General features: G+C 42.9%; 2 protein-coding genes and 1 long non-coding RNA gene across 5 annotated transcripts in view; 2 read left to right on the top strand and 1 right to left on the bottom strand.

Annotated features, from left to right (window-relative positions):
- SCP2 (sterol carrier protein 2) overlaps positions 1-12,024 on the top strand; it is a 127,922-nt gene extending 115,898 nt beyond the window's left edge. Inside the window, 2 exon segments of the mRNA XM_058717355.1 lie at positions 7,485-7,564; positions 11,003-12,024. Coding sequence (XP_058573338.1) covers positions 7,485-7,564; positions 11,003-11,098 — 176 coding nt within the window. The 3' untranslated portion in view covers positions 11,099-12,024.
- Positions 6,291-23,529, bottom strand: LOC131504719 (uncharacterized). Its single transcript, XR_009258130.1, has 3 exons — positions 23,323-23,529; positions 21,311-21,403; positions 6,291-6,495 (listed from the first exon to the last, which is right to left on the bottom strand). It is a non-coding gene; the product is annotated as an uncharacterized LOC131504719 (long non-coding RNA).
- The window catches only part of PODN (podocan), a 32,145-nt gene continuing 27,780 nt past the window's right edge, over positions 22,227-26,591 (top strand). Inside the window, exon 1 of one of the 3 annotated variants that reach the window (XM_058717333.1) lies at positions 22,227-22,528. In XM_058717333.1, the coding sequence (XP_058573316.1) occupies positions 22,342-22,528 (187 nt within the window). In that variant the 5' untranslated portion in view covers positions 22,227-22,341. The remainder of the gene's footprint in view (positions 22,529-26,591) is intronic. The other 2 variants (XM_058717332.1, XM_058717334.1) reach the window with 2 other exon arrangements.

Raw genomic sequence — 26,591 nt, 5'->3', positions numbered from 1 at the left:
CATAATTTCAAAAAACCTTACTACCTGTGTACTCTGGCAGTGAACTCTCCCCATATTAGGTGCCCCATCCCAGACCTGAAGGGATTTCACCCTGGGGCAAGGTAATTTCTGCTGAAACTGACACTTGTTGGCAGCTAGGAGTAGCGTTGAAATATGGACTTACCCAGTAAAAGCCACCACTGGAAATTGCCAGCTCCTATTACATCAGCCAACAAGTGCCCATTTGTTAGAGATCAGCTATGTTAAAGCATTAATAACCTGTCCTAGTTTGAACTAGCATCTTAAAGAGAATTGCTAGGTTTTTTTGGCATGTACAGTGTTGAGAGTTTTACTTACTGTTGACAAAGTAAGATTTCCTTATTTCATTTGCTTATATTCTAAGAGTTTGAGAGTGATTATACAGATGACTATATTAAGGACCTTTAGATTTTATGCATTTTCCATAATCTTTTCTTCCTGCCTAGGTGCCTTTGTCTATGAATTCTGCCCCTCCCTTCTCTCCTTTGAAACAACTCACATAGCATATTTCTAGGAAGCCAACTTTGATTAATCTAACTTGACCATTATCTTTCATTCCTTTATTCTGCCCTCTCAGCATCTACTTGAGTCCTCAACCCTGCCCCTTTGTGGGGCACACGATATAGCAGGCCTCAGAGTCTCACATCCCCAAGGTACAGTAGAAAGAGCATTGCCTTTGGAGACACCCAAACTGGGTTCAGACCACAGCTCTGTCACTTACTGGATGTGTACCTTCCCTGAGTCCAGTTGTCTCATCTAGAAAATGGTGAGAATAATTTCTATCCATGGAGCTGTTGTGGGGATTTAATGACATAAATCATTAAAGTGCTTTAGCATAGTAAGTGCTCAGTTGCTTCCTCCCCAACATATATTAAATAATAGTTTTGCTTGAACACATTGGACTCATCTAAGACTGCAGAAGGGCTTAGGGAACTGTGAAAGTATCTAGATTCATCAGATACTGACGAACTGGTGAATGCCCAATTAAAACTGAGCCACTGAATGTTTGAATCCTTCCTGTAACAATAGGAAGCCCTAGCGCTTAGCGGTTGGGAGTGTGGGCTTTAGCAGCAGCAGAAATCTGCTTTCAGATCTAGCTCAGCCTCTTATTTAGTTGTGTGATCATGGGCAAGTTTGTTTGTTTTTTTTTTTTTGACTTCTCTGATCCTTATAGGGTTGTTATAAAGATCAAATGAGTCCATGTATGTGAAGTGCTCAGTATAGTGAAAGCTCAGTAAATGCTGATATTACAGCAGCAGCGGGCTTCACTTTATAAACTTACTTTTCAATGACTAAGAGTCCTTTCTTGGAATATTAGGATCAAATCCAATTATAAATCAAGTCCAACAATCTCGATTTGCTAACTTTCTTTCTCCCTGTTCTTTGGTGATATAAATCTACATGGGAACTAGATTTTCTAGACTGTAAGTAAGTCCCTTCATTTTCAAAGCTTCACACCTTTTTTTTCCAGTAATAAGAAGATTTAGTCAGAAGCAAAGATGGAATAGCCATTGAATATCAGTCTTTTTAGGGGCTATCCCTAAGTTCTAACACATATAATAAAAATTTTTAACTTTCAATCTTGTTTTAACTATTTAATAATAGTTAAATAGTTATTTATAATAATAGTTAACTATTTAATGGGCATGCTGTATTTTAATAATTTACCACTATCTTAGTCCATTTGGGCTGCTGTAACAAAATACCACAGAGTGAGTAGCTTATAAATGACAGAAATTTCCTTTTCACAGTCTGGAACCTGGAAGTCCAAGGTCAACGTGTCAGTCTTAGTCAAGGCCCTCTTGCTGCTTTATAGATGGTGCTTTCTTGCTGTGGGTTCACATAGTAGAAGGGTCTGGGGGCCTCCTTGGAGAATCTTTAAAATAAATTTTTAAGTATTTTATTTTGAGAGAGAGATTGAGAGCATGTGCATGAGCGGGGGGAAAGGCAGAGAGAGGGGAAGAGAGAGAATCCCAAGCAGGCTCTGCACTGTCAGTCCCTGGAGACTTTTATAAGGCATTAATCCCATTCATTAGGGTCCACCTCCTGACCTCCCCACCTGCTAATATCATCACATAGGGCATTAGAAGTTCAACATGGGAGTTTTGTGGGAACATTCAGACCATAGCATCCTCTAATCTCTTATTAAGGCACAGATTATCTTATTAGCTATTGGGCCATGATTTGACAATCTTTTGAACTCTACATAATCTACTTATTATTCAGCAAGTATTTATTGATTACCCTTTATGTGTCAAGCACTCTTCAAGAACCTGGGGATATAGCAGTGAACAAAACTGACAAGGGCTCTGTCCCTTGAAGTGTTTATTCTAGTGGACAAATACAGACAGAAAACACCTAAACAAATAAATAAGGTAGTTTCAGATAAGTACCACAAAGAAAAATAAAACAGAATAATAAGCTAGAAAATGACTTGGTTTCAGGGAGAGGCCAACTTTGAGGAGGAGCCAGCCATTAGAGGATTATTGTTATATTAATTGTCTAAAACACTGAGTGCTGGCAAATATTTTTCTGGGTGAATTTTTTCTTTTGTACTTGAAAATTCTTATTTGTCCAAGGTAGACATGGTTGATTTAGCAATGAGATATTAGAGTCTTTGTTATACAGTCTTTTTATTCATTGTACTTTGATATTAAAATTAATATTTTTAAAACTTTCTATTATAAGTAATATGCACATAGTGTAAACACAAATTAGAAGACTCAGAGAAACAAAATGGAAAAATTACTTTCCTGGAATCCCACCATCTATGTCAGGGGTTGACAAATGATGTGGGCCAAATCCAACCCACCACCTGTTTTTTGTTTGTTTTGTGTAAAATTTGTATTGAGGTCTTGTAATAAAAAGCATACATCTGAAGTGTATAGCCTGATAAATGTTTACTGATGAATATGTATCTCCCAGATCAAGCTGCAGAATGTTGCTAGCATTCTGGAAGTCTCTCTCATGCCCCCTGTCATCACTGTCCTCTCCCACAAGAAACCACTATTCCAAATTCTATCACCATAGATTGATTGTATTTATTTTGGAAATTTATTTACATGGACTCATACAATATTTATCTTTTAGGTCTGGCTTCTTTTGCTCAGCATCGTAAGATTTTTTAATTTGTTATATGTAGCAGTAGTTTGTTTTTACTGTGTGAATGCCCCAGAATTTATTCATTCCATGGTTGATAAATCTTTTCAATGTTTCCATTCTGGGGTCTTATGAATAAAGCTGTTATGAACATTTTCATATGGGTCTTGTAGTGAATGTATGTACTCATTTCCACTTGGCATATAACCAGTAGAAATACTAGGTCATAAGGTACAATATAGCCCGTTTGCGCGCGTGTTTGTATGCTATTTTACGTTACCTTCCACATTACATGAGAGTTTTATTTGCTCCACATTTTTGACAGTACTGGTTACTGTCATTGAGCTATAATTTAATATAATAAAATCTACCCTTTTGAGAAGTATCATTCTATCAATTTAGGCAAATGCATATATTTGTGTAACCATCACCAAAAGTCAAGTGATAGAATATTTCCATCACCCCAAAAAGTGTTCTCATGTCCCTTTGTAGTCAATCCCCTTCTCCCACCCTCAGGCCTTGGCAACCACTACTCTGATTTCTGTCCCTTTTCCAGAATGTCATAAATGGAATCATATACTATGTAGTTTTTTGTTTTGTTTTAAGGTTTTGTTTGTTTGTTTGTTTGTTTTTAGAGAGAGAGCAGGAGTAGGGGACAGGGGCAGAGCACAGGGCCCGTTGCAGGGCTTGATCCCATGGCCCTAGAATCATGACCTGAGCTGAAATCAAGAATTGGATGCTCAACCAACTGAGCCACCCAGGCGCCCCTTCAGATTTCATTTTGAAGTAATCTCTACACCCAAAGTGGGACTTGAACTTACAACCTTGAGATCAAGAGTTACACACTCTACTGACTGAGCCAGCCAGGTGCCCCAGCATATAGTTTTTTAAGCCTGCTTCTTTCACCAAGATTCATTCATGTTGTTGCATGTAACATCAGTAGTTTCCTCCTTATTTTTCTCCCTAAAGGTCAAATAATTACTGTTTTATATTGGAACAGTACATTTCATATCAACCAAAAGACAAAAATGCAGTTTAACTTAAACACAGAAAATAATGGCTTCTCTGAAATGCCTTATTTCTAAATCAGACAAATAAACAAATTCTGTTCCCTTCCCTCCCCCAATGCAAGCCCACAGACTTTGCCCAAAGTCTTGTGTTTTCCATGCCATATGGCATCCAGCATCTTGGACTTGGGAGGCGCTTGAACACAGCAATGAAAACACTTGAGAGGCCTAGCAAATGGCATTCAAAAAGGACCTCAAAGTGCAGATACATCTTTTCAAACGTGTTACAGACTGAGCAGCTCTTTGAACACTACCCCTGTGCTTAAATTCAAGAAGCAGGCTTTAAAAATGCAAAAGGGGGGGCTCCTAGGTGGCTCAGTTTGTTACGCATTGGACTCTTGATCTCAGCTCAGGTCTTGATTTCAACCCAGGTTTTAATCTGGGGGTTGTGATTTCAAGCCCCGCATTGGGCTCTGTGCTGGGCACGAAGCTTACTTTAAAAAAAAAAAAAAACGCAGGGGCACCTGGGTGGCTCAGTCGGTTAAGTGTCTGACTTCAGCTCAGGTCATGATCTCTCAGTCTGTGAATTTGAGCCCTGTGTCAGGCTCTGTGCTGATAGCTCAGAGTCTAGAGCCTGCTTCGGATCCTGTGTCTCCCTCTCTCTCTGCCCCACTCCTGCTCATGCTCTGCCTCTCTTCATCTTTCAAAATTGAATAAATGTTAAAAAAAATTTTTTTTTAAATGCAAAAGGCATATAAGTTGTATTCCAGTGCACATCTTCAGCTGATCATTGGAAAAGATTACAACAATAAAAAAATCTTTTGTGTCACCTGCCCCTCCCTGCACCCAAAGCTGGAAATGAAGGATAAAACAGAACAAAACAACAATGAGAATTACAGATGGCTTTAGAATCATTTAGGAATCCACTACCTCTGATTAAAAAATTTTAGAAAATTGTTTTTAATGTTTATTTTTGAGAGAGAGAGATAGAGTGTGGGCAGGGGAGGTGCAGAGAGAGAGAGGGAAACTCAGAATCTGAAGCAGGCTCCAGGCTTTGAGCCTTTAGCACAGAACCTGACATGGGGCGTGAACCTACGAACTGCAAGACCTGGGCCTGAGTTGGATGCTTAACCCACTAAGCCACCCAGGTGCCCCGTTGATTAAAAATTTTTTAATGCATTAGGGAATCATTAAAATGAAAAAACACAGGCGTAATTTTGCTTTGACTGCTCTTCATGTATAAAATGAGCTTCCGTGTAGAGTGCATTTGAACTTCAAGTTGTGTGGAAGGTGGGTGATGTGAAAGGTGGAGTTGCTGGAGGCATTGCAAGGCTTTCGGAGAGAGGGGTTGTTTCTTTTTGTTGAATAGTTTATCCATTCACTAGTTGATGCACATTTGGGTTTTTTTCCCCCAGTTTTGGCCATTTGAATAAAGCCACTAGGCACATTCACATAAAGTTTTTTGTGTGGACATACGTTTTCATTTCTTTTGGGTAAACACCTAAAAGTGGGATTCTGAGTCATATGGCAATGTATGTTTAACCTTCTGAGAAACTTCCAGACTGGCTTTTAAAGTGGCTGTTCCATTTTACTGTCCCTCCAGCATTGTATTGACCTTTTACTTGCTCCTCATCGTAATCAGCATTGGATATTGTCTTTTTTTTCCTTTTTGGCCATTCATTCTAGTAGGTATGTAGTAGTATCTCACCCATGCTTTTATTCACGTTTCCCTGATGACTAATGAAGTTGAACATAGTTTCATGTGCTTTTTTGGCCATTTGGAGATCTTTTGTACAGTGTCTGTTTATTATTTGCTTGTTTTGGTATTGGATTATCTAACTTTTCTAATTGAATAAGAGGAATTTTTTATATATCCTGGATACAAGTTTTTTGGTCAGATCTGTGAATTGCAAATATCTTCTCCTTCTCTGTCTACTACCTGTTTTGGAAATAGTTTTATTGGCACACAGCCACACCTCTTTTGTTTAGGTATTATCAATGGAAGCTTTTGTGCTACAGAGGCAGAGTTGCGATAGAGATCTACTGGCTTTAGGCAGAGTCTAAAATACTTAGTGTCTGATCTTTTACAGAAAAAGTTTGATAACCCCTGATATAGATAACTGTACTCATTTTTTATTACTATATCTCAAATTACCACAAACTTAGTGGCTTAAAACAACACACACATTTATTACCTCATAGTTTCCATGGGTGAGTTGGCTGAGGACAGCTTAGTTGGGTCCTCTGCATAGGATCTTATAGGCTGCAGTAAATGTGTTGGCCAGGGCTGGGTTCTCATCTGGAGGCTTGACTGCAGAAGGGTCCGTGTCCAGGTTTACTCAGGTTGCTGGCAGAATTCACTTCCTTGCAGCTATGGAGAATGAGAACTTTAGTTTTTTACTGGTCATGGGCCAGAGTCTGCCCTCAGCTCCTAAAGCACAGCACCCTGCCACATGGCCCTTTGCTTATGCACTTCACAGCATAGCAGCTAGCTTATTTGAGGCCTGCAGGAGAGAGTGAGTCTGCTAGCAGGACAATCTTACATAACATAACAAAACCACAGGAATGACATCCCATCTCCCTTGCCACATACTGTTGGCTAGAAGCAAGTCACAGGTCATGCGTACACTCAAAGGCATACAGAGGCATGAACACCAAGAGGCAGGCATCACAGGGGACTCCTTAGAGTCGGGTGTCACAATAACTATTATTAATATATTGGTATCTAAGTTTATAGATGTTTTTTCCTATACATATATAATTGAATGTCAGGGTTTGTTTTTTTTTTTTAAGTTTATATATGTATTTTGAGAGAGCGAGTGAGTGGGGAAGGGCAGAGAGAGGGAGAGACAGAATTCCAAGCAGGCTGTGTGCTGTCAACGCAGAGCCTGACTTGGGGCTTGAACCCAGGAACCATGATGTGAGATCATGACCTGAGCTGAGATCAAGAGTCGGACGCCTAACTGACTGAGCCACCCAGGTGCCCTGAATATCTGTTTTGAAGCAAAAACCAGACCATGCTCATAGTTTGTTTTGCAACTGGCTTGTATAACAGTATCATGAACAATATAACAATAGCATTTTTTCAGGTCAATAAATGTAGATCCATATCATCTAATGACTGTATCGTATCCCATTATATGAATATGATAATCAGTTCCTTCTTGTAAAATATTGAGTTTGCTTGTAATTTATGCCACCTTTTACCAGGCTGCCACAGAAGAGTACATGAGTACTCTTGCCCACACTACGCCAGTACTGGATGTGATCTGTTGCTGTCAGTGGGTTTTGACTAAAGTGTACACATGAAACTGAATACTCTCCCTTTTTCTCCTCTCTCTTCCTACATACCTGTTTTAGATAAGAAGGCTGACTGCACAATCACGATGGCTGACTCCGACTTACTGGCTTTAATGACTGGTAAAATGAATCCTCAGTCGGTAAGTATGATGGGGCTTATTTCCTCCTAGTAGATGGGTCTTTTAGCCCATTCCATTTCATCTCCCACCTCAGCCTCATACCATAAAGTGCAAAGTGGTCAAACCCACAAAACTCAGTGTTCCCTAAAATGTTCACTTAACAAATGACAAACATTTGTGGAGCAGGCTATGTGCCAGGTACTCTCTTGTGTGCTGGAAATACCCAGATGAATAAGAAAGAGTTCCCATGCACAGGGCATCCACAATTTGGTATGAGACAGACCTGCAAAAGAGTTAAGTATATCCAACTATCCATGGTGCCATGGCCAGCTTGTGGACAGGGGAACGTGGGGGGATGGCGCAGCCATGTCTTCCTGGACCAGCACAGAAAGCCTCACAGCAGAGGAAGCGATACTTGAACTGAATCTTTTTTTTTTTTCAACGTTTTGTGTTTTTTTTTTTTTTTTTGGGGGGGGGGGACAGAGAGAGACAGAGCATGAACGGGGGAGGGGCAGAGAGAGAGGGAGACACAGAATCGGAAACAGGCTCCAGGCTCCGAGCCATCAGCCCAGAGCCTGACGCGGGGCTCGAACTCACGGACCGCGAAATCGTGACCTGGCTGAAGTCGGACGCTTAACCGACTGCGCCACCCAGGCGCCCCTTGAACTGAATCTTAAGAGTGACCAAAAGTCAACCGTGCATAGATGGGAGAGTAGGTGCAATCCAGGGGGAAGGAGCAATGTGAACAAAGGCATGACCTCGTACATTCTGCATCTTTCTTTGCCCCATGCTCTTTTGGTCTGAACTACCTTCCCTGACAAACTCCTTTCCTTTCAAAATTAGCCCAGATGTTATCCCCTAAGACCTCCTTACAAGTTGTTGGGGAACCATAGCCAGTCGCTCTTCCTGGCCATCTACTGGAAGCAAGCTTAGCACTTGTCACATTATATTAGTCATGATGTGCCTATTTCTTCTCCACTAGATCGTGAGTGTCTCAAAGGAACAAACCATGCCTTATTCATCTTCATGTCTCCAGAACTTAGCGTGATGCCTGACATTTTTAGGTTATCACTAAACAATTGCTGGATTAAACTGTATTTGTCTAAAATGTATTTATGCCTTGTGTAGATTTTCCTGGTTCCCAAATCATCAAGGGTCCTTTTATACTCTTTAGTCACAGTGTTGAACAGACTTGATACACTAAGCTTTCATTAGACAGAGATAACAAAAAGAAACTGATGCTTCTTTCCATTGTATGTTTTTTTTGTTGTTGCCTCAGCCAGCTTTGTTTCAGGTCTTATTCCTGCAGCCCCCTGGAAATTCAAAAGATTGGATAAAACAACTGAGTCTGACTCACACTAGTATTCCTTTTTAAAATGTTTTCTCTAAGCAACTAAGCCTGTTTCAGTTGATGCTTTGACAAGCGAGAGACTCGCATCTGTGACGTTTCAGCTGATTACACACCGTTGGTACTGACATCTCCTCCCATGGAGCCTGCTCCAAAAATCTGGACAAAATAGAGACCACCGGTATAGGAGCTGGCTGTCCTTGTCCTTCCCACCCACTGCTCCTCGTTCCACTGTGCACTCCGTGCAGTTCCTCGGCAGGGTGATCAGACTTCACATGTCAGCTGCCTCCATTCTCAGTTTATCTGTTTACCATCCATTCAGGGAAACAAAGTATCCTTCAGCCTTTTTTTTTTTTTTTTTTTTAATTTTTGAACACCTGTTAGCACTCAAAGGAATTAAAAATTAAAACGGCAGGTATTTCTATTAATATGCTAATGGCCTTCCGTTATGCTTAGAGGATTTGACTGGAAACCATTAAATGCACTGGAAATTATAATTTCAGTGTTTGGCTACAGTTGAAACAAAGCAGTGTGCTCTCCAGTGTAAAGCACACATGAAGAACACCTAGGGGCCAGATTAAAGCAATCCATATGCTTGGACTCCCTATAAAGGGTGAAAATTCATGTTTTCTCTATAATACTCAGTAAATAAAAAGTCATTTTCTCTTTTAATTTAAAAAAAGGAAAGATGGTGAGTTTCTCTGTTAGGTACTACTGGTCCATATTTTTAAGGACATATGTTAAATATATTGTGTTCTGAGACACTTGACCTTTAAGTCATCAGACAGAAGGCTGTGTGCCATATAGAAAGGAAATATTTAGTTTGTCCAGACAGAGGAGGAGAAAAAAAAAAAAAGGAATTAGTCACCCTTACCAGAAGGTGTAGAAAAAGCAGAGCTCTGTGCATTCTCATGGATAAGGCAGAAGAGCTCCTAACTTCTTAATGTACTTGCTTAGAAAGCTAAGACTACCAGAAACTTTTTTCATCTAATCTAGCCTTTCCTTATTTTGACAGTTTTGTTAAAAGAGATCATAGCAGGAAAATCATGCTATGTTCCCAATTTTGCTATTATTTCTCTTAAGTTTTCCTGGGATTTTATTACATGATAAATTCAGCAAACATCAAGTGATCTAATCCCAGGCAGTTGTTAAATGGAACAAATTGTGGCTCTGCACTTCCGGGTTGGTTTGATTCTTCTTCTTGAGCCAAAGACTAACACCAGCACCTCCGTCTCAGCAGGCTGCCTGGCCTCCCTCTGTAGGGGTAAATCCTTTATCATGTAGACCAAAAAAAATTGGTGACATTTCATCCACATTGTATCGAATCTTACAAGTATCTAAGTGATACTTAGTGTTATGCATGTGTTTTTTCTCCCAGCAAACTACTGAAAATTTTAGTTCATATTCTTTTTTTTTTTTTTAAGATTTTAGTTTAAAATAATCTCTATACCCAGTGTGGGGCTTGAACTTATAACCCAGAGATGAAGAGTCACATACTCCACCAACTGAGCCAGCCAGGCACCCTCATTTCATATTCTTGATCCATGTGTGATATTTTAAAACAAAATCCATCTAGTATGAATCCATTTTGCTTACTATTTGGAAAAGTTACCTTCTGTGAGGAAGGCAGATAAAGGTAGACTCAATTTCTAAGAGAAGACATTTGGGAAAGATGGGCCATGTGACTGCTGTGTGTAGAGCATGCCTTTTACAGAGCCTTCCTTTTGAGGAATCTAGATTTTTTTTTTAAGTTCATTTTTATTTATTTTGAGAGATAGAGAGCTAGTGGGAGGGGGCAGAGAGAGAGAGGGAGACAGAATACCAAGCAGTCTCAACCTGTGAGTGCAGAGCCCTCTGTGGGGCTCAAACCTGTGAACCACGAGATCATGACCTAAGCCAAAATCAAGAGTCGGAGGCTTAACTGACTGAGCCCTCCAGGTGCCTCAAGGAATCTAGTTCTAAATCTATTCCAGAAAGCCAAGTTTCATATTTTGAATAAAGTTTAAGAGACCTGGACAAATAAATGATCTCAGGGCTGGATCGTCTAGAAATATCAGCAATCTCAAAACAAAAAACACCAAGTAATACATTTTCTTTCTTTTTACTCACAGGCATTCTTTCAAGGCAAATTGAAAATCACGGGCAACATGGGTCTGGCTATGAAGTTACAAAATCTTCAGCTTCAGCCAGGCAAAGCTAAGCTGTGAAGAAGTCCCTTTGGCTATCTTTGAAAATTAAGATGAGATATATAGATACATATCCATATATTTCATTGTCAGAACTTAGATGGAAACCACACATTGGCAAATAATGTGTTTTTAAATGGGTGTGACCAATCCTGTTTTTCCTGAACTCTGGGTGAATAGAGCCTGCTGGTGTACTGCTGCTTTTGCTGAATTGCATACAACTGTGCATTACAAAGTTAATATGGTAATTATGGTTTGGGGTAAAATTGAGTTTCAGAATAAAATTAGGAACAGTGAGATCTAAAAACTATGTAAACAAAAGCTCTCATTTTGCTTATAAAGTATATTTAAAGAACATTCTGCTGAAAATTGACTTTAAGTTTTCCTTGGGAGAACTAGGGAAGAAACCGAATACCAGTAGCTGGTAATTAGTGTTGTGCAGTTAATGTCCTTAACCTATTTTGCATTAATAGTTTTTAATTCTGTACTGGGATGTTTTAAAAAACTTAAATTTTGCATTTCCTGCTATCAAAGTGGTATTTTCTTCCCAAATCAAAATAAATCTGATGAGAGCTGGGGGCAAAAAATCTATAGGTGAACACAGGCCTATTTTTAAAATAAAAATATTTTTAAGATGAGTTTTCTTCTTGAAAAATCAGTGTATTAATCATAAAATGCTGTTGTTAAAAATAATTGAACAAATAAAGTTGGCTTTGAGATGCACAGTTTTCAAAGTATAATCTCATTTAATTAAATTTGTAAAGCTCTCAGTCCTTTGTTATAATTTTCCTTTTTCATATAAGTTTAGTTTAACTAATTAGCCACATTTAATTTATCTTTCTTCCTGATTTTTCTAATGCTAATGTTATTTCTTATAACTCAGTAAGATACAGGGTAAAATGCTTTTGGAAGAATGTTTGATAGAAAATTAAAATAACTCTTCCTGATCTCCTTTGTTTTTATTGTGTATGTTCTTTTTGTTAAGCGCAAGTCTTATTGATAGAGAGTAAGAGAAACATTGGGGGATTGACAGTCTGGTTATCTAGGTATGCTCTGCTCATTACTTTGATGTGATCACTAGGTCTTGATAGAGGAGGTAGTGTGTTGTAGTGGGAAGAGCACTGGACTAGGAGCCAGGAGTCTTGTTTCTCCTAGGCAAATAAATAGCAGCCTGCTGGGCCTGTTAGAAAACTTTTCAAAGAGGGGATTAAGTAGGGGGTCTCTAAGGTCCTTTCTGCTCTGATAATCCTGGCCACAGAGCCCAGCAGAAGTGTTCTAGGGGTTGTATACAGGCCCCACCTTTCTTTTGTTAACATGTCTCTTCACCAAAAGGTGGTCAAAGGTAAAAAGCCAGGTTTATTGGCTAGATGTTTGGGTCCTGTGCTAATCAAATCAGGATTATGGGTCAGATCCCCTTTGACCATTCAGCTTTGCATGCATGTGCTGTGACCAACAGAAAAGCATCTGGTGATGGGGGAAAGACAGTATATTAAACCAACATAAATTGGTCTCAAGTTCCATAAAATGAATTCAGAACAGAATTCAGACCTGCTTCCTAATCATAGTAGCTTCTTACCCTGAGAAGAAAAAGACTTCAAAGAAAAAAAGTTCCAACAGAATACCTGTTGTTTATCTGTAGTTTGGATTTGCTTTATCATTCTGCTGTTACTTGTGCCAGATAACAAAAGATGCCTGAAATAGGCTTTAGGATGAACCTTAAAACAAACAAACAAACAAACAAACAAACAAACACCAAAAAACAAATCACACCAAACACAAAAGAAAACTAGCTCTTGGAGCAGAAATATTTTCATATGTATGCAATTTATATGTATAATAGATAATGATGAAATATTATTAGTAGCAGTTTAATTTTTAGGGAAGGAAGCATCGTGGTTTGGAGGAAAGGTTAACAGGTCTGGGTTAAAACTGCTGCTGTTAGTGGTTTTGCTATTTGAGCAGGTTGAGTCTCAGTTGCCTGATCTATAAAGTGAAGATACTAATATTTGCCTCTTAGGATTATTGAGAATCTAGAGAGAGAACATATGTAAAGCACCTAAATTAGTGTTAGGTACATCAGTCACTTAGTAAACGTGAGTTCGCTTACTGTTCTCACAACTACTGCCTCCTCTTGCCTCTGTGATAGGTGATATGAAGTCTCTATTATTTTCTTATGTCCCACTTTTGGAATCTTTTTTTGTTTGTTCATTAACAAATATTTATTGGGTGTCTACCAAACATAGGGTAATATATTGAAGGTGCAATGCTGGGCACTGGAGGTAGTGGTGAACTTTTCCCATCATGGTGCTTATAGTCTAGAGGGAGAGACAGTTTACCAAAGAGATGGATGACTGCTATAGACAGTGATGTGCCATGCAGGAAATGGTCAGGGTGCTGTGATGAAGAATCACAGTGAGGGGCCTTCATTGAGACAGTGGTTACAGGAGACATCTCTGAGCAGGTGATATTTAAACAGATATAAAGGTGCAAAGAACAGTGCATGGAAGGGTGGGAAGGGGGCCAGTGTGAGTGGAATATAGTGAGCTGGAAGGATAGGTCCAAGATGAGGTTGGACAGGTAGATACATAGGAACCAATTGTATTGGAATTTGTTCTTTATGGTAAGGCACTTAGAATCTTTTGAAGATGTGGCTTTCCATCCATTTATTTCTCACTCCTGCTGCCTATCCACTTTGCCATTATACCCTAAGTCTAGGACCCAGGTTAATGCAGCAGCTGTTATCTGGAGCATTGTGATCGTCAAGGCAGAGGAAGAGAAAAAGACAAAATACACTTTGGCTCTTAAAGTTTCCACCCCAAAGTGATACATACCACTTTTGCTCCCATTTATTTGTCCAAAGAAAGTCACATGCTCCACCTAATTTCAGAATCTTACCAGGTACCTGGAGAGAATGGACTTAGAATATTTATGAAAGACAGAACGGCTGTATGCAAGGGAATGAAAGAACTTAAACTGTCACTGTAGTTGTTGTGTGGAGAATGTACCCCTTTACTGGGGGGAGAGGGCCAAAGAGTGGGTATCCAGGTGCAAGAAGATGGTGTCCTGGACTAGGGTGTTGGTGGCAGATGTGGATGTGGATGTGGAAAAGCAGGTGGAGGGAGAGCTGACAGAATTTGATGACTGGACGTAGGGGCAAGAATGACTTCCAGGTGAATGGTGGGTCATGACTGGTATGACCAGGAGACAAAGGGATTTTAGGGACAGTCACTGAAATAATAAGCTCCACTTTTGAACTTACTAACTTTGAGATGCCTGAGAGATTTGCAAGTGAAGATATCAGAGAGGCAGTTGGATTTACAAAACTGGAGCTTAGAGATGAGGTCAGCTTAGAGATATACATTTGGAAGTCATGGGCATCTGGGTGGTATTTAAAGCTATAGGAATGGCTGATATCACCTGGGGAGGAAAGGAGGGCATGGGGTAAGCCTTGAGGAACTTCAGCTTTAGAGTTCAGGTGGAGGAGGAGGATCTATCTGGCAAAGGGGATGAAGAAGAGGGGCTTACAGAGAGGTTAAGAGAAGTTTCTCTAGAAAAGAGTATATGTAGTCAAAGGGTGGGAATGGCCATCTATGCTTTGCTCTGTAAGGTCAAGTAAAATGATGTCTGAAAGTGTGTTTTAGATTAAATTTGGCAATATGGAAGTCACTGGTGATCATTTACAAAATTAGTTTCAGTGGAGTAGTAGGGCTAAAAGCTAGATTGGAATTGGTTTCATAAAGAGCTATGAATAATAACAGAAAAGTTCCATTTGGTAGTGATATGCTCAGTTTCCAAGTGATTAATACAGAGCAAGCACATTAGCTAATACTTTTAGCTCTAAGTTAGGTCATCTTGCATAGCACACATTTTGCAACAACAACATCTTGCTGTTCTCTGTGCCCACCCTCACCATTTTCTCCCTGCCTCCACCCCAATCCACTTGGCAAATTCCTTTTCATGCCTTAGCTTTCAGGAAGCTGTTTGCCCCAAGTTGAGTTAATCATTCCTTTGTAGTAATTTGTTTCTGTTTCCCTGAACAGAGACTGCATCTCATGCATCCATTTTGATCCCCCCAGCACAGAGTCTTGGCTTGCTGTCATTAAGTAAATGAATGAGATAAGTTGAATAACAATTTGAAAACAATTCACAGGGGGGTTTCTGAGTATAGGAAGCTTGTCACAGAAATGCATTCTCTATTACAGTGACCTTCTGTTGCCCTGATGATGAAAGAGAACATTAAAAATTCTCCTTTAGCCTGACTTAACCTGCTCTTTTTTGAGAATATTTGCAGCTTCTTAGAATAGTCTTTCAATTTAAGATTGAAGCAGCTCGAGTAATAAGAAAAGTCAGTTTGTGGTTTTATTACGTTTTTAAAAACAAATTGGCCTAGTAGGTTCTGTGTGCATGAAAATCATTAACACTGTTGCTGTATTTATCCAGATGAATTCAGACTCTCAGATTTCTACAATCCTTGTTGAATATGTAGAACAACAACAATGGAGAGCACAGTTAGGAAGATGAATGTGGAGGTCGGGGTAGTGTGGAGGAGTCACTGAAGTGTGATCATAAGAACTTGGATCAGGTCCTGTCTGCCTCTGGGAAGCTAAGTTAGGGTAAGGCACTTAAATCTCACCAGTCTTTGGTTTCTTCCTCTGCAAAAGGGGGACACTGTTAATTCTTTTTTAATAGTCTCGTTGGACTGTAAACATCTTGAGGGTAGAAACTCTCAGTTATTCATCTCTGTGTCTCTTGTATTAATACAGTGTCTACCGGAGTAAGCATCAATAAAGTTTCTCAAGTATTAGGCAATGATCATTAAAGTTCTTTTTAATATTTATTTATTTATTTTTGAGAGAGAGAGAGAGAGAGAGAGAGAGAGAGAGAGAGAGAGAGAGAGAGAGAGAGACAGCATGAGCAGGGAAGAGGCAGAGAGAGAGGGAGACACAGAATCTGAAACAGGCTCCAGGCTCTGAGCTGCCAACACAGAGCCTGATGTGGGGCTCGAATTCACAAACTGTGAGATTATGACCTGAGCCGAAGTCAGATGCTTAAGCAACTGAGCCACCCAGGCGCCCCATTAAAGTTCTTTTTAAGTTGTAAAATCCTTTTGAAAGGTTCAATCACATATAAATATAAACCCCTTCTGTTTTCCCTATATATGTCACCTTAGAAGAAAGAAGTAATGAAATTAAATCCTGTAATTAATACCTTTATCTTCTGAAACTTTAGAAAATAATACCTTAGAGCAGCCTGGTATAGGAAACTATGGGCCCATCAGATGTGGGTTTTGGTCCTAGCTCTGACACTTAAACAACTTTGGGACCTTGAGCTAATAATAAGTAAGGACTCTGAGCTTGCTTCTCCTTTTGGAAAAGGAATAATAATGTCCACCTTGCTGGCTGTAAGGATTAGCAATTATAGCTGTAAAATGTCAAGCCACATAGCAGGTACTCAATAGATGGTGCCTAATGTTATATGAGACATTTTTTAACAGGAAGGAATTTATTCATTGGAACATTTTATGACAGTTTTTTTGAGTTCAGATATTATGCTAGCCTCAGGATTGGGGACAGTTTCCTTATTTTTTTGGACTGTCCACATCCTTACATTTTCTTCTTCAAGAATCACTAAAATTTAATAATCTCTATAACTTAGTGAATGGATATAGAATATTTAGTTTGACTTTCAGAAGGTCTGCATTTTCAGCCAAAGATTACAGTTCTAGCTACCCCATGGCATAGTTGCTTTCTGAACACAAAGAATTTGCTGGATGTTGTTGACCAGAAAAAAATGGTAATCATCCAGATTGTAAATTACTGGGTAAATTACTCTGTGGGACTGGTTTTGTTTAGAGACCACACTGATGTGAATTAGGAATTGGGGGTATAGTACTAAACAGCTAATAAGAGCCCTGAAAGAATTATGTGCTATCAGGAACCACAGCCACGTCTAGCCAAATTTTAAGAGTTTTTCTCAATAGAGAGTTACAAAATCTACTGGAAGGGTCCAGTATTAATATCTATCTGGAGACTACTGCAAACAAACAGCTCTTTAGTTCTTGGTAAGAACAGAGAATATTGGGCCAGATTTCTGGCCCTTAAAAATGTGTCTGATTCTATTTGGCAGGGAGTTTAATCTGGTATGGAATTTTAGCCAGACTTCTTGGAGAAATATTTTTTTAATGTATCATATCCAAAATGTATTGCAAAATGTGATTCCACTTAATCTTTTCTATTAATACTCATTTAAATATTAGCTAAATATTCACAGTGCTGTTTTCAGCAGCATGTAGTGTTTGACCTTTTAGTTACTGAATTTGTGGCCATAAACTTTTATGTAAAATTGGGGGAAATTCATTGTAATCTGCTACTTATTTAAATTGCAGGCAGAGAAGCAGTAGGTGCTACAGTTTTCTAATTAACTACCAAACAGTGGCACATTTCCTTTTTCTTTATAGATTATTGTGTAATTCACCTTTTAGAATACAGCACTTTTATCGTGTGTACAACACTCTGTTCAAGATCAGACACCTCATTTGAAAAGAAATATATGGAAAAGAAGTTCAGATGTGAAGATGCAACAGTATTAGGGAAAGATTGACCTAGGCGGGCAGAAAGAGCCTTCGGCTTGGCAAAGTGATACCCAAGGGCAGGGTGTGATGACAGTTCACAGATATTTGAGAGATGGAAACACCAACGAGAGGGAGGAATTATTTTGCTTAGTTATTAGAACTAATGGGGAGAACTATAAAAGGGGAGTTTCAGACTAAAAACCAGTAGAACTTCTTGGCAATAAAAACTGGTCAAGAGTGGACTAAAAGCTCCAACACAGAGACATTCCTAAACCAGGCTGGCAAAACAGGGCATCTATGAAAGGTGTACTTTAACAGTGGCTAGAAGAGCATTTGAGTGGGAGAAAATATTTCATTGGCAGCCACTCTTTTGAGGATTTCTCCTTTTGCCATTTATCAAAATCTTGTTTCTAGGTGTCAGAAAGAAGATTTGATTTTTTTTAAATATATATATACTTGTTTATAACTTGACTTGTTCTGTGACTTACTAGCTATCTTTGGAAGAAACAGAAATGAGTATTCAAAGCTCTTCAGTTTTCATAGTGTGAAAGCTGCCTGAGAGGTTTCTGTTGTTGTTGTTTGTTTTAGTCTTTTCTTAAGTCCATTTTTACTTAGCTTAAGACAGTAGAGCCTTAAAGCCACAGAATGGCAACTGCCATGGAGGAGACCACTCTTACTGAAGTTGGAACCTGAGTGTGAATTCTACCTAGAGTACTCATTATCTGGTCACCTGAGCAAGTTACTTATCCTCCCTGAGTATTGGTTTCTTAAAATAAGGGGGCAATAATACCATCATGCTTGTTGAAGATTCAGTGAAGTGACATCTGGGAAAATGCTATAGTACCCTGTACAGGTTTTGGTTATTAATGTTTGTATTACTTTTCTATTGCTGCTATAACAAATTACCATAAATGTAGCAGCTTACCTCCACATGAATATATTATCTCACAGTTCTGTAACTCGGGAAATCTGGGGGTGTGTGGCTGGTTTCCCTGCTCCAGGTCTCATGAGGCTGAAGTCAAGGTGTTGGCTGCCCTGGGCTCTTATCTGGAAGCTCTGGGGGAGAATTTGCTTCCATGATCACTCAGGATGTTGGCAGAATTCAGTTCCATGCTGCTGTGGAACTGCATATCCCCATATCCTTGCTGGCAGCCTAGGGCTCTCAGTTTTTTTAATTTTTTTTTTTTTTTTTTTTTTTTTTTTAGTGTTTATTTATTTTTGAGACAGAGAGAGAGAGAGAGACCGAGCATGAGTGGGGGAGGGGCAGAGATAGAGGGAGACACAGAATCAGAAGCAGGCTTCAGGCTCTGAGCTGTCAGCACAGAGCCCAATGCGGGGCTCAAACTCACAAACCATGAGGTCATGACCTGAGCTGAAGTTGGACACTCAACCGACTGAGCCACCCTAGGGTTCTCAGTTTTTAGAGGCTGCCTACATTTCCTCTATCTTTAAAGCTGGTTGAGTCTTCATGTTTCACATCTCTCCGATCTCCCCTTCTGCTGTATCTCTCCTACCTCCAGCCAGAGAATGTTCTATGTTTTCAAAAACTCATGTGATTAGGTTAGGCCCACTGGATAATCCAAGATAATCTCCCTATTTCAAAATCCATAACCTGAATTACATTTGCAAAGTCCCTTTTGCTTCATAGTGTAACATTTCACAGGCTCTAGGGATTAGGGTATGGGTATTTTGGGGGGTTCACTCTGCCTACTACAGTAATGGTATTTGGGGCTGGAAAGGGACTTTACAGAAGATGAGATGAGGTTCTTGCCCTGGATGGTTTACAATCCAGTGGGGGAAAGAGATGAAAAACATACAGCAAAAAAAGTCCAATAATAAAAAGGGTTTGTATGGGATGTTCCAGGAGCCCAGAAGACCTTTTCTGTATCTGACTTGGCCTGTAGTTCTTCCATAATACCCTGCTTGTTCTTTGATGCTGTGTCTTTTATCAAAAGCCTTCAGATGAAAGGATTATGTGTCCATATACACAAAATAACACGATGTGATTTGATTTCTAAATGTCCAGAAAATCAAGCTGCTGCCATATCTCCATATTTGGGACTCTGCTACTTAATAAAGAAAGGTCTGGAGCCCTCAGCTCAAAGTAAGAGGAATTTTCTTCATCTCTGATGATGAAGTATTGACAACACCTTATCTTCCCTTATCTTGTTCCTTATCTCCCCTTTTTCCTCATCAACCCCCCATGAGAACCCTCTTGTCTTTCACTCCTAGCTCTCTCTAGTCACATGTATGTCTTTACTCCCCTCTTTTGAGTTTTCTTGTTTCTCATTGTTTTGAATTAGAAGGTACTTAGCCTGGATAATGCAGAGATTTCTGTTTAATTCTTGCCACTTGACATTTCTATTTTAATCATGTTTTATAGATGTTTGGTGACAGTTTTGTAACAATAACAGCTGCCATTTATTGAGCACTTACCATGTGCTGGGTGCCATGCAGAGTTCTGTACTTCCATTTTTTCATTTGCTTCTATTTTCTCATTTAATTTAGACAATCTGTGAGGGTGTAGGTACTATTTTTATCTCCATTTGAACCCAGCTGGGGTTTGAATCCAAATCTAAGTCCAAAGCTTGTACTTGACAGCATGCACTACAGTAACATTAAACAGGAGCAGAAAATGAGGCTTGAAGGAGCCAAAGAAACACAAGTGGATTCGGAATCCTCAACTCTTTATAGCTATTCCGAAAGTTAGAGAATTTCTTTCTTTCTTTCTTTTTTTAATTTTTAAAAAATGTTTATTTTTGAGAGTGACAGAGAGACAGAGTGTAAGTGGGAGAGGGGCAGAGAGAGAGGGAGACAGAGAATCCAAAGTAGGCCCCAGGCTCCGAAATGTCAGCACAGAGCCTGACGCGGGTCTCAAACCCACGAACTGTGAGATCATGACCTGAGCCAAAGTCGAACCCTTAACCTACTGAGCCACAGGTGCCCATAGAAGATTTCTTTCTAGAGCACCAGGGTCACCTCCATTTTCCACCAGAGATATTCAAAGTGATTGCTAAAAATTCTATTTCAGACAGGTGAAGTTAGTGTGTGTCTACGGCTCCAGAGAGCTACAGAGTATGTGTGAGCCCTGGTTTGGCGTTCCATAGAAGAGCCTGTTTCTCTGGGCGGTAGGGGAGATGTCGTGTGCCCTGTGGCTGGCCCCAGCAGTTACCGGTAACAGAAAATACCTTCCCCAGAAGGTTGGGATGATTAAGATATTTAAGGATTTAACACAGTGCCTGGCACTTAGTAGGTACTCGGTATGTGCTGATTCTCATTGTCCTTCTAGAAGATTTTCTTTAGTTCCTGGGTATTCAAGCTAGTAGAATCTTATTCTTCTAGCTCCACTTGAATCTATGCTCAATGTTAAGACAAGAGATGCATCTCTGAGTTGGCCCCTGTCCAGTCCTGTGAATCATAGCAGCTTTCAAGTTTGAGCTCAGAGAAAACTAAAATCTGAGGTCAAAGAAGGCAAAATATTTCCTTTTCCTCTTGTAAGTTTTTGAGTTATTGATGTAATGGAAACAGCTCTGGGTTCAAATGCAGGCTCTGCATTTGCTTCCTCAAGTTACTTGCCTGTTTACATCATGGAAAGAACCTAGGCTGTGGGGAAGGGTGAAGCTGGCCATTTTACTCAGTTAAGCGCTTCTCAACGGCCTTACCTGGGAATGGCACCAGTAGCAGCTCTTCTCCTGTAGGATTGTCAAGCTCAGAGTGTAATGTATGTGGTCCAATCAGGTCGCAGTAGTAGAAGCCTGTGAAAGATCCTTTACATGAGCCATTCATTCATTCGGGGCATTGGCAATTAGGTTGAGCAAGTGGTCCCAAGTTTGAGTTATTTATCCTTCTTCCCTGTCCAGTAGGAGGGCAGCCAGGTAAGGTAGTTGTGGATGCTCTGCCCACAGGCTAGAACAGGTATGGGGAGAGCTCGTATAGGGAGTGGAGATGTCAAGCACCACCTAAACCTAGCCCCACCACATTCTACGGCCAAAGCCCCTGGCACCAAACAGTGTTGCTTCAGCTGCTAGTAGTTAATGCTCCTTTACTTGGAAACGTTTTCAGCTCCTGGGAGCAATATGGTGCCGCCAGGGCTCACTCCTCACCCGCCTTGTCTCCCTGCGACTGGGGTCCGCATGCACCCTACTCTCAGCCCAATTTACCGTCCTTCAAGGCTCACCAGGGTCAACGTGGGTGTGGGGGCGGGGGAGACGGGGAGGGCGGAGAACTTTTCCGGGAAGGGGCCCAGCAGGGTCTTGGCTGGCAGCCCTGTTAGCCACGGCCCAGGACCCCAGGGTGGGAGAGTGAACGGAAAGGTACTCGTGCCTGGAGCGGTTGCAAAATCCTCAGTCATGAGGAAGAAACTGGGCTCAGAGGCACTTGGGTGAAGGGGCCCTTTCCCCAGCCCTCCTTTCAGGTGCTGGGGCCTAAAGGGGGTCCAGTTCCACTGCGGAAGGCGGGAACTAGGAAGTGTTGCGGGCTAGACACCCCGCCTTCCCAGGCTCTGGGTGGAGGGGGGTGGCCTGGTACGGCGGCCCCGCCGCGGCGGAGAGGGGGAGAGGGGTCGCTGCGGGGGCTCTGCCTCCCGGGAAGTGGGGCCGGGCCAAGCCCACGAGCGGAGGGGGCAGGCCCTCTCCCCTTCCCCGCGCCTGTGGGGACCCTACGCCTGTGTCCGGAGGAGGCCGGCGTCCAGCAGATGCACGCGGTGTGGAGGGGGGAGCGGGGGAGAGGCGGGGAGGAGAAAACCCACAACAAAACTTGCGTCGCCGAGCTCACGGCTCGACTTGAATGGAAGGAGCCCGCGCCCGCGGAGCGCAGCGGCGAATCGGGACAGCGCGTACGGCCGGCAGGGCGCGGCGCGGCGCGGCGCGGGGGCGCAGCAGGTACCCGGCGCGGGTGGGCCAAGGGGTCCGTGCAGAGCCTGGGCGGCGGACTCGGACTTCCCGCCTGGTCCGGATGGTCCCCGCAGCTCCCCCCGGGCGGGGCCGCGGCATCCAGTCCCCTAGGTGGGAGCCCTGCACCGGGGCTCCCCGGTGCGCGGCCGAGAGTTCTACCTTGGGAGTGCGACCCCTCCGCGATCGCGACCCGGGCAGGGGCCTTGTCTCCTCTCTGGCCACAGGCTGGTCCCAGCCCTCGCCCCCCCCCCCCCCCCCCCCGTTGCGCACATCTGGAAAGAATCTGAGGGCGGATGGGAGGGGAGTGGGGTGGAAGGACGCGGGCTGGTGACCGGGAATGTGGGGGCAGGTGGAACTGGGGAGGGGCGTAGACCCCTGTACTTAGAGCCCAGGAGCGCGTCTTACTATATCAGCTCACCCCAGTTAGTTCGCCCTTCGCCGTCGTCACAGACAGAGAAACTGAGGCCTAGAGAGGGGCAGAGATATGTTTCCAGGAAGGGCGGACAGGTGAGGCGGAGCCCGCGCGACAGCCGCTCGGACCCGCTCGGGGCTTGGCTCCCCAGCCCAGCGCCGCGCACTCGCCAAGCCAGAGCTCTCAGCTGGCACCTGGTGTCCGTCTGTCTACGCGGCTGCCTGCCCGCTGGGACAGCTGGACTGAGCGGGGGTCGGGGGGGGGGGCGTGGAGCGCGAGGAGAGAGAGGTCGGCGCCCTCCAGCGAAAGCGGCGGAAGTGCCAGGTTGTAGGTCTTGGAACCGCCAGGCTGGGGAGGGGGGTTAGAATACCTGATGCGCCGTCAGGTGGAAGAGGAGGTGGCGGCGGCCGCGAGCTCTTGGCATCAGCCTGGTCTGGGGGGTGGGAGTCGGCAACCGCCGCGACTTAGGGACAGGAGCAGACGCGGCAGGAGAATGAGAGCGGCGCTGACCGTCCCGGGTCCCCAAGGCATAGAGGGATGCGCGCCTGGCGCTCGAGTGCATCATGGACCTGTTGAGGCCCCCGCAACCTGAGTAGCTGCTTTTGGACTTGGGCAGGCGGGGGAAGGTGAAGCAGTGGTTTAGCAGCTCCAAGAGGCACCACTGCTATGAACCAGGAGAGCCTTCGGGTGGTCATGTCCCCTTTTAAGGACCCAGTCTATTCTAGTCTAGAGTGCAAGTTAAGAAATGTTAGATTCAGGAAGCCTTGGTGGCTCAGTCGGTTAAGCGTCTGGCTTCAGCTCAGGTCATGATCTCTGGGTTTGTGAGTTTAAGCCCCGCTTCGGGCTCTGTGCTGACAGCTCAGAGCCTGGAGCCTGCTTGGGATTCTGTGTCTCCCTCTCTCTCTCTGCCTGTCCTCCTTCTCTTTCTCTCTCTCTCTTGCTCTCTCTCTCCCTCTCAAAGATAAATAAACATTTAAAAAAATTTTTAAAAAGAGAAATGTTAGATTCAAATGGCTGTTTTCACAAAACCTTGTGGGAAAATACTTTGTGCTTTGTATCTGAATCTTAGGTAAGGGGTGACTAATGGTGGCACCTTTAGGCCTAGTAGAGTCATACTAAGACCTCTGACCATGACCTGCCTGGTGCCCTTGATGGCTCCCTATCACCAGCACCTTAGCATAGTGGCTGATGCCTTTGGAGACTTGGACCTCTGGTCACATCCTCAATCCCCTGCCCCATCCAGTTTACCCTTCTTTATTATTTTTAAAAAAATGTTTATTTAATTTTAAAGAGAGAGAGACAGAGCACGAGCAGGGGAGGGGCAGAGAGAGAGGGACACAGAATCCAAAGCAGGCTCCAGGCTCTGAGCTGTCCCCACGGAGCCCTACATGGGGCTGGAACTCACGAACTGCAAGATCATGACCTGATCCGAAGTTGGCCGCTTAACCAACTGAGCCACCCAGGCACCCCTGTTTTCCTTTCTTTAAAGGCACCTCCCTCTTCTCCCATCCCCACACTGTACCTTTGCTCATGTCCTTCCCTCTGTCTGGAGTGCTTTTCCTCCTCTTTGTCCATCTGGAGAACTCCTACTCAGTCCTCAAGAACAGTTCAAGGCTCTGGGAAGGAGTCAGAAGACACAAACTCTAGTCCTGGCCTTAACTTGAACATACTAATCTGTGAAATGAGGGGGTCAGACTAGATAATTTTGCAAATCTTTTCCAACTCTGCCTTTCACAAATTCATTTCTTCATTCCGCAAACATTTCCTGAACACTCACTCCATGCCTGGGGAGTCAGGAAAGGCTCAGCTGAATCTTGCAGGATTCAGTGGGCCAGCGGTGCTCTGGGAGCACCAAAGAACTTCCTCACCCAGAGGGGAGCAACAGCTTCCCAGAGCAGGGGCGTTTGAGTAGGAGTTTGATGGGGATGGGCAGCTATGGGAGCCCCTTTGTGCTTGAGTTTCCTATCTGCAGAATAGGAAGATTATGTCTTAAGTTTTGGGATTTCTATTAGAGGCAATAAGATGCAGCTATCTTGGGCTTAGCACCAAGTGGGGGATTAGTGAATTTTTACTGTATTTGAGTGGAGGAAGAAGGTGCCGCTAGGGGCTGAGGATCTGTGTCCTGATTTGGGTCTCCCTTCCCCTTCCTTCTTCTAGTTTTGCCTTAATCTCCACTTAAGCGCTTCTGGGCCTTAAGGTTTGGTTCCCTAGGGGAGGTAGGTGCGGTGAGAGGCAGCTGGTCCCAGGAACTTCCTCAGTAACAGGGACCCCATGTGTATTGCACTAGCCCGATGCCAGCAACAGGTGGACATGTCATTTCATTTAATTCTCACGAGGAGCGCCCATCTCCATTGCCTCATCTCACGAGGAGCGCCCATCACGAGGCTCAGGTGGTGAAGTGGCCTTGTCCAGACTCACATGGCCGACAGGAGTGGAGCCCATGCCCTTCTGTTGCTAAGGCGCTCCCTGATAGCTCACTGCAGGCCGAGCTGCCCCTCTAGCTGGTCATTTGCTGTCCCAGTGCTGTAAATTGTGCCTCACCAGGGCCTCCTCACTCAGGACACGAAGAGGCCAGGGGCCGCTCTCTCCTTTGTTCTTCCCTCACACAGCTCCAATGTGGCTGAGCACACAGAAGGGGCTTTAGGGGCTTATCTGGCTCAACATTCTTAGAAGAACAACAACAACAAATCGAGACTCAGATGGGCCAGGATGTGGCCAAGGCCACACAGAAAACCAGGTGGTGGAGCTGGGGCTGCCCAGGATCCCAAGTTGTAGAGGATGAGGTGGGACTCTCTAGGCCCTGTCTGTTCTTCCTCCCTCTCCTGTCCATCCAGCTCATCCTCTCCATCCCAACACGTCTCTCTGCCCAGACCAGGCTTGTTAGCCCTTGCCTGTACTGTTGCACAGCCTCAGAGAGCTCCTCACCGGTCCATCCATAAACCTGCCCATGCCACTCTCCTGCTCTTCAACGGCTCCTCATCTTTCCTAAGATCCTAAGATGAGGATCCCTCTCCCTAACTAGGCTTTCAAGTCCCTTCTTGGCCTGGACTGCCCACCTGCATCACTCCCTGTCCCCAACACCCACCAGACGCTCTAGCCAGCTTGGTGGAGGTCACCACATGGGCTCTTTTGCACCTGGGCCTTTGTACATGCTGACCTCCTTGCTTATATCACTCTCTCCCTTTTGCCTGATGTTCACCCTTTATGGCTAAATAAGGCATCACTTCTTCTGGGAAGCCTTGTTGGCCCCAGGCAAGGTTAGGTCTCCTCGGGGCCCCTATGGACTCTGGTTTCCCTCCATCACACCTCTGATGACACTGGGATTATAATACTCAGTTTACACCTATGTCTATTACATCCATGCCAGCACTGCCTGATAGAAATATAACGTGAGCCATAAATGCAAGCTGCGTACGTAATATGAAATTTTCTAGAAGCCAGGTTAAAAAAATAAAATGTGACAGGTAAAATTAATCTTAGTAGCTTATTTTATTTAGTTTATCCAACATACATGATTAATATAAAAATAAATGAGATGTTGTGTGAGATACCCTAAATATTAGTGATAGTCTACATCCTCTTTTGTACTAGTCTGTGGAATCGGTATATACTACGGATTACACTTATAGCACCTCTCAA

Source organism: Neofelis nebulosa, chromosome 2, assembly GCF_028018385.1.
Source record: "Neofelis nebulosa isolate mNeoNeb1 chromosome 2, mNeoNeb1.pri, whole genome shotgun sequence".
In the NCBI taxonomy this organism is placed as follows: domain Eukaryota; kingdom Metazoa; phylum Chordata; class Mammalia; order Carnivora; family Felidae; genus Neofelis; species Neofelis nebulosa.
This window is presented reverse-complemented; position numbering and strand designations above follow the sequence as displayed.